The sequence below is a fragment of the Dendropsophus ebraccatus genome, chromosome 8, assembly GCF_027789765.1.
Source record: "Dendropsophus ebraccatus isolate aDenEbr1 chromosome 8, aDenEbr1.pat, whole genome shotgun sequence".
Lineage (NCBI taxonomy): Eukaryota > Metazoa > Chordata > Amphibia > Anura > Hylidae > Dendropsophus > Dendropsophus ebraccatus.
The window spans coordinates 85,938,953-85,947,175 of NC_091461.1; the positions used below are offsets into that span (position 1 = coordinate 85,938,953).

The 8,223-nt window shown below is 39.9% G+C and overlaps 1 protein-coding gene across 6 annotated transcripts in view; it reads left to right on the forward strand.

Moving 5' to 3' along the window:
• Positions 1-2,396, forward strand: part of DRGX (dorsal root ganglia homeobox) — a 46,416-nt gene extending 44,020 nt beyond the window's left edge. For all 6 annotated transcript variants that reach the window (XM_069979256.1, XM_069979257.1, XM_069979258.1 and 3 more), the window contains one exon: positions 760-2,396. In XM_069979256.1, coding sequence (XP_069835357.1) covers positions 760-1,022 — 263 coding nt within the window. In that variant the 3' untranslated portion in view covers positions 1,023-2,396. The remainder of the gene's footprint in view (positions 1-759) is intronic.
• Positions 2,397-8,223: the final 5,827 nt, after the last annotated feature.

Genomic DNA, 8,223 nt, shown 5'->3' on the forward strand with positions numbered 1-8,223 from the left:
TAGTGCTTACTCTCCACGTACATCACCAAATTATTACATTGCACGAAAGATTCTGTGACTTTGGTAATTCATTAAATAAGTTGAAGGGAGGCCTGCATGCTCTTCTTATAAAGTATAATATTACAAGTTATGGGCATTAGATTTCTGGTGATACAATTATCCAGGGATTATTCTGGTCACCATTGGAGTCGGGAAGGAATTTTCTCCCTGTGATGGGGCAATTGTCATCTGCCTCATAGGGGTTTTTGCCTTCTTCTGGATCAACACAGTAGGGTTTCCCTAGGTTGAACCTGATGGACTCTTGTCTTCTTTCAACCTTATTAACTATGTTACTATGTTATTACATGATTGAATTTAAAAGAGTTAGTCTAAGCATTTTCAAATTCCCTAAGCTTGTGGCGGTCCTAAAGATAGTCCAGCAGGAACTATAAAGAAATGCAGTTCAGGTCAGGTATGAGATTCGATTATTGGTTCTGGGGTTGATTTTTTTCAAGTCATCAAAGAAGTAACAGCAACCACTTGGCGATTTGTCAAAAAAAGCCCAGCAACATATTCTGCAACATTTCAACCTATATAGCGGTCTTTGTCAGGCATACTTGACAATGACCTCTATACAGGTTGAAACAATGAAAGGTATATTGTTGTGAAGTTTTCACACTTTCGAAGCATGTGCTTGAGTGGACATAATGCAATCAACATTTTTTGCCTGTTTAATGCTGACTTAATATTTAGTAACATGAACTACATTTTGTCTTCCAGGTAGTCCCCTGTGTTCCTGCTGTGTGTCCGACCCTCTGGCACTTTCTTTTCTCCCTCCTTACAGCTGCCAGAGTCACCGTACGGCAAGTGTGGCAGCTCTCCGAATGAAAGCAAGAGAGCACTCCGAGGCAGTCCTGCAGTCTGCACAGTTACTTCCTCCAACAGGGAGTAGTTCTGGGAGTTCAATAACAACTCAACAAGAGGGTGCGCAAGAAAGAACATCTCAGGTTCAAGAACAGAATGAAACAGAAAAAAGTGTATGATATTTCAGCGTCTGCATAACAACCACCGATCGGATCAGAACCCATTGCATCTGGACATGGGCCTAAAATATGCCTAAATATAATCACTCAGCATTGCTACTGTATAGCTCTATGGTCTCATACAGTGGTAAAAATAAGTTCAAGCTCTGGAACTTTCATCAGTATATTTTAGGCTTCTATCATAACTTGCTACAATAAATGTGGAGATGGGAGGTATTAAGATGTATTTTACTTAAATCGCAAGGAAATTGAAATACTGAAATTGAGTTATCCCCGAAGTGAAGAATGTTATATTACTACTCACCATGGATGACTACAGCACAAGACTTCAGTTCTCCTGCAAGAAATGTTGTATTATTGTTATGGGCTATGTTTATTGTGGCTATTTATCACTATTTATTTGGTAAGTGGATAACGGGTAGAATTTCTTTCTTAGATGCTGTGTTAGAATTAGTTGCTCTTCTCGTCTGCCATAAAGATGTGCTCATTTTTATCTATACCTTGCCAAAGACATGCAAGACATTATTCTTTGACAGCTGAATTGCCAAACTTTCCTGACCTTAGAATCACCAGCCCTAGGAAGGCGCTGGTGTGTCTTATGATGAGTTTCATTCCTAGCCATTCTTTGTTTTAACTTAATAGAAATTAATCAAGTTTCTGCCACCAGGAGGAGCTGTGTGCCTGGTGAAAGACAAAATAGGTTTTTGGAAAGATCTAATTTTAATTCCAATCTTTTAAAGTGTCAACATTTCCTAATTCATAGATTTTTGTCTGGGTCCATGCACACAGAGGAAACCTGTATGGTAGCACCCAGAGCCCCAGTGGAGCCTTATATTACTATATGGTGCGTCATGCAGTAATATGTGTGTGGCCCCATTACAGTACAGCTGCATACTTAGGAGTTTTCATATGTAAAGTTTTTTTGGAAACATGTTGCAATTTTTGAGAATTTTGGACTCATTTCTTGAGCCAAAGCAGAAGTAGATTTAAAAGGAAAATATGAAGGAAGAGCTACTTCTTCCTGCAGATTTTATTCTGGCTTTGGCTTAAAAAACATCTTCAAAAACTGCAGAGGACACTTTCCAATAATTGTATGCGTGATGCCAACCTGACAGAGGTATATCTCTCCTGGAAGCATTAAGGATGTCTCTGTGACATAGCATATGATGGAGCATTGCACAATATTATCATCATATGAAATCACAGCTGCGTGGCTGTACAATATGGCCCACATCAAAGAGGTTTTCCAGGCAAAATGAATTGATGAGCTATCGACACTGAATGGCAGGTTGCCAACAATTAGACTAGAGATGAGCGAACCTCGAGTCCATCCGAACCCAATCGTTCGGCATTTGATTAGCGGTGGCTGCTGAACTTGGACAAAGCCCTAAGGCTATGTGGAAAACATGGATATAGTCATTGGCTGTATCCATGTTTTCCAGACAACCTTAGAGCTCTATCCAACTTCAGCAGCCCCTGCTAATCAAATGCAGATCGTCCGGGTTCAGATGGACTTGAACCCGAACCTGGTTCGCTCATCTCTACTGATCATTTGTCCGGTGCTGCACTACAGTCTCCTATAATGCAGCTCAGCTCTTATTCACTTCAACAGGACCTAAGCTGCAGTTATACATGGCCATCACTATACAATCAATAGAGAACCCTGCCGATGCGTGACTGATTACCTATGCTGTGGACAGTGTTGGTATGGGTAACTAGGGCCCACCAGAGGAAATGATCACGGGAGCCCACCAATGAAGAACCAGTGAGAAACAACATGTCAGTCAGTGTTTGTGCAGGTTCTAAAACTGAGGGCCACCAGAGGATCCTTTGGTCCTCTGCTGGGCCAGTCTGACACTGGCTGTTGATATCTTAGTCTATTTTGTCCAAAAAACCTCTTTAGGACCCCAGGGTGCAACACTGGAGCATGTACTAAGCCATGGCTTTGGGTATATGGGCCCTTATAGAGAAAACGTTTGGCATTTTAAATCTTTTTTTTTAACTCCTCACTCTTCCATAAAACAATGTTGAAGTCGGATATAAACCACTTTTTCAGAGTCTGTTGGTATTGTTACAAAGAAAATATGTCCATTTAGATGCTGTACATATGTAAAGAGGAATAGAAATATGGCTGTTTTCTGCTGTACTAGTATTGGCGACAGAATATGCCAAATGGGCAAAGTCTGACCAAAGAATTTGGTTCCCATTTCGTACCATACAAAGTAATACATGACTCCTTAGGTATTTTTTAACTGTAATACTAGACTGTTTATAGTGTTGCAGAAATACCTATATCTGTGATATTAGAATCAGCTTAGCAAGAGTATGTCCAAGCTTTGGGATGATTCTCTCTTTATTATGACTGTAAATTGGCAACTTATGTGATTTCAGATTGAAGTGAACATTTGCTTTGGAGCAGGGCTACAAAATGCATTATGAGCAACCGACTTATAATATTAAAACTGGTGTATCTCATTTGACAAGAAGGGACCATTTTGATAATAGAGAATAGCCATCAGTGGTTTTGCTGAAGAGTGAATGTATGGTTGGCTAATGGGGCTGGATGCTGGGTGACAATGGGTAACATCAAGCTCCTCTGCTAGTCAACCAACTGGATCACTGTCTATATAGGACTCTGAGCACTGTGACTACCTACCAATGTCCATACCTAAGGCACTGAATTCTGTTAATGGAAATTACAAAATAGGGGTGAGACGCTGGATTTTCCTCAGATCTTACACACAAATTGCGGTCACTTTTACCTGAAGCAAATAATATAATAACAGCTAATAGAATAATAATAGCATCTTGAAGAATTGCTCATAATGTATTTCTCTAGCATCTAAGTTACATTTACATTAAGCATTTGATTACATTTAATTTGAATACATAAAGTACTTTTATTGCACAGGCTGATTCAATGAACACCATTGAAATTTCTCCTGTTAAGCACTGTGAGCCCTGGTAATAGCGTTACTTTAACATCGATTGCATGTGAATAGCAATGCTGCAAGGACCGCTTACCTAGACAACTGAGGCGCTTCTGTTATTAAAGCAGAAACTCTCGCCTAAATTTTATAATTTATAAGATTCACCACTGTGGTTCTTTCACCTCACTTTTTTGTACTGAGATAGAGGGTTTTACATCTATTTTGCTCCTGTCCCACAAGGGAAAACAACTAAGGCCACCATTCACAAGTTCCATAGTGCACCCACAACTGTAGACCTGCAGAATAATGGACCAATTTATTTAAATGGCCCCATTGAAACATTCCCTATATGTTACAGGGCCATGAATTGTGCCACAAGGGCAGTTATATTACAGTTCTCTTTTGAATAGGTCCGAGCATTGCGGGACATTTAAATGCCCTTAGATGCACTTCTGTAGGCTGTCCATACCTATGGGTCTGCAGCTATGCACAGCCTATGGAATGTATGAATGCGGCCTTAGGCCATGTTCCCACTGCGTAAGTTTAGTAATAATCACGGCCATTGTAACAATGGCCATGATTACTACAGAACTTACGTAGTGGTACCTTCTAAGGAATCCCAGCCGGAGTGTACACATACTGTAGTATACACTGCGGCCGGGATCCCTAGCGGCGCCACAAGAAACTGACATGACATTCAATGAATAGCGGCCGCAGAAAACCAATCAATTCACACAACGGAGCGTGCGGCTCCGGCCACATGCTCCATTGTATGCAGCGGGGAATTCGGATGTGGGTGCTCACAGATGCATCCGCATCCGAATTCAGCGGCAGTACAGATCATCCAGCTGGTACTACAGTACTGGCCGGAATGATCTTCTAAGACAGGGGCTGTTCCGTGACCTGGCCGGGTCACGGAACGGCCGGTGTCTTACAAAGTGGGAACATAGCCTTATGCTGCAGATTTCTGAGGCAGCAGCAGTAGATGTCAATGGCTTCTGCCCTCAGCCAGTGTTAAGGGCTATAACTACAGAACAATAACATCTCTATTTCCCACCTGCTCTGCATATTGTTATGAATCTCAATGGGCTCTAGCATTGGCTTCCTACTGCATGTAGGTGTCAACACTTAAAGGGCATGGATCATTATATAAGTAAAACCCCATTTCTCATCATTTTAGGAAGAAAAGTTTGGTAGAATATGTTATTGTCCCTACTGGGGTCCATCTTTTAAAGTTTTAAAAGGAAATTTGTCACATATTCATTTTATTTTATGTACATAGATAGGAAAATAATGTTTTTGTTTTATAATGTTGTGCTATAAGGCTAGGTTCACACTGCCTATTTCCTTTCCATTTAACATATACATTAAGGGTGCCTTCACACCTACCGTATCGCAGTAGAAAATCCGCTGCGGATCTGCAGCGGATTTAACTAAATGAATGAACACCGCATTAAATACGCATTGTCAAATTTTCTACTGCGATACGGTAGTGAAGGCACCCTAAAAGAAAAAGAAAACGAATGCAAAAACAGATGGTGAAAACGGATGTTGCTGTATGCCAGCTGTTTCCCATTGACTTACATTACAAAAAAAAAAAAAACAGATTAAAAAGGATCCATTTTTATATGACACACACAACAATGTGGTTTTTATATGTTAACATATAATGTGCTGAAATGGAAACAAATTGATGGAAAAACTTGTGTGATCCTAGCTGTAGCTATTTTTTTTTTATTTATAAAAACTTCCCTGGGGCGGACAATAATTGAGGCACACACACTTTCTTCTTGTACGGTCAGTACAGCAGGGTCTGCATGTGTGCCCTTATGGCAGCTGATATAGATTGAAGACGAATGACAATGAAATGTTGTAGATTATTTTTACAGGAAAGTGATTGAGTAAAGCCCCTTTCCAAGAGACCAGGTGACATGCATAGAGTCTTGGTATATATGGTATATACTCCTGCTACTGTGCCATGTGCCTATGGGTCCAGCAAAGCTAACAAGGCACAGAGTATGGGAGATGTCAGCTTATATGACTAATATATTGGCCAATGTGAAAACAGTAATATTTCTAGATTTTCTTTGTTAATAGACAAATTTTAAAAAAATCTGTATAATAAAAAGCCTATGGACACATTTGCACTGATTTTTTTTCTATTATTCAGAATATTAAGTTTTCAATTTTTTTTAGCTATGCTTCCTTTTTTCCCAATATTAGGCTATGTTCACACTATGTTTAACAGCATCCGTTGCTGTATCTGCTGCAGGAACATTCTTTTTTTTTTTTTACTATTGATTTGCGGGCACCATCAGGTGTGCAGGTACCGTCGGGTGTGAAGGTACCATCAGTTGTGCCCGCAAATCAATTAGCCATTCACTTCAATATAATGTGCGTCCGCTGCACATTACATTGCATGAACAGCTGTTATTTCTGGATGCTGTTCACTGAACAGCATCCGGAAACAATAGGCAGGTACATTATTTTAACATACCGCTGTGTGAACACGGTGGGCGTCATTGCATTGACTTCAGTACAATGCCGCCCCTGCAGTAAAGAACGGACGCTGATTCCAATGCATTTTTTTTTTACTGAAAAACAACGTATGGGGAACATAGCCTTAGGCATAGCAGTAGGACTGGGGGTTGTGCACAACAGTTCAAAGTGTGGATAGAGAGGAGGGCATACCTGGAGAGCAGCCCACAAAGGCTGTAGATATGGAGGAGGGCACATAAAAGACAGCTTACAAAGGAGAATCACATACAGAATCAAACTTAGTGCAACATATTTATGATAACTACTAACATGTGAAGATGATTTTGGCATTTCTAAAGTTGCCCATAGCCTTTAAATAACAAGTCACTGCGTTATTATATAGTCACTTCAGGAATAGAAGCAAACAGCTTTTCTGAGGTGGCTACACGTTTTAGACAAACGGGTGAACCCATTCATTTCTGAGGGAGACAATAACCATTTATTGTGTATGAGATGTTCAGCCAACATTCATTCATCACAGGCCAGGAAAAAAAGGATTGGCCATTTTGACTTGTCTTGCCCATAGCAACCAATCAGAGCTCAGCTTTTATATTTTAGCTCTAGTAACATAAAAGCTGAGCTGTGATTGGCTGCCATGGGTTTTGCTTTTAGGCAGTTTGATAAATCGGCGCCATAATGTCTTTTTAAAATACAGTTTATATTTTCTCCATATCCATTTATTTTAAAAGATATATTTCCTTTATAGGTGAAAATAGAATCTACACAGTTGGCAACGTGCTAGAGAGATAGGTCCAGATTTATCATAGGGTGTAAAATAGAAACTGCCCTAAGCAACCAATCACAGCTCTGGTTTCACTTTACAACAGCTGAAATCTGAGCTATAATTGGTGTCTCTGGGCTGTTTACACCAGTTTCTATTTTATATCCTATGGTAAATTTGTTCCAATATCTCTTTCCTGCTGGTCCCCTACACCAACTCAAAGTAAAAACTCCACGAATTATCCAAATGTGTAAAATAGAAACTGGTGTAAACTGCCCATTGCAGCCAACCTGGCTGATGATTTCACTATAAGGCTAGGTTCACACTGCGTTTTTGCAATCTGTTTTTGCAATCCGTTTTTTGCAAAAAGCAGATGAAAAACGGATGGAAAAAACGGATGCATTAGTGTGCATCCATTTTGATCCGTTTTTCTATTGACTTCCATTGTAAAAAAAAACGGCTCAAAACGGATCCGTTTTTTTTAACGGACACAAAAGTAGTGTCAGCTACGTTTTTGTGTCCGTCAAAAAAACGGATCCATTTCAATGGAAAAACGGATCGAAACGGATGCACAAAAAAGCATCCGTTTTTTTCATCTATTTTTTTTTGCAAAAAACAGATGAAAAAACGGATTACAAAAATGCAGTGTGAACCCAGCCTAACTGAATGCTGAAATTCTTTTGTTCTAGTGCTACCAGTACAGGTTTAAAGGGATTTGCTTCTGAAGCCTTAAAGGGGTTGTCAAGTGAAAATCTTTTTCTTTCAAATCAACTGATATGAAAAAGTTATACAGATTTGTAATTTACTTCTATTAAAAGAAATCGCAAGTCTCCCCATACTTATTAGCTCCTATATGTCATGCATGTCCTGTTGTTTTATTTTCAGTCTGACACAGTGCTCTCTGCTGACATCTCTGGCCGAGACAGGAACTCTGTCTCCATAGAAAACCTCTCCTGCTCTGGACAGTTCCTGTCTCGGCCAGAGATGTCAGCAGAGAGCAATGTGTCAGACT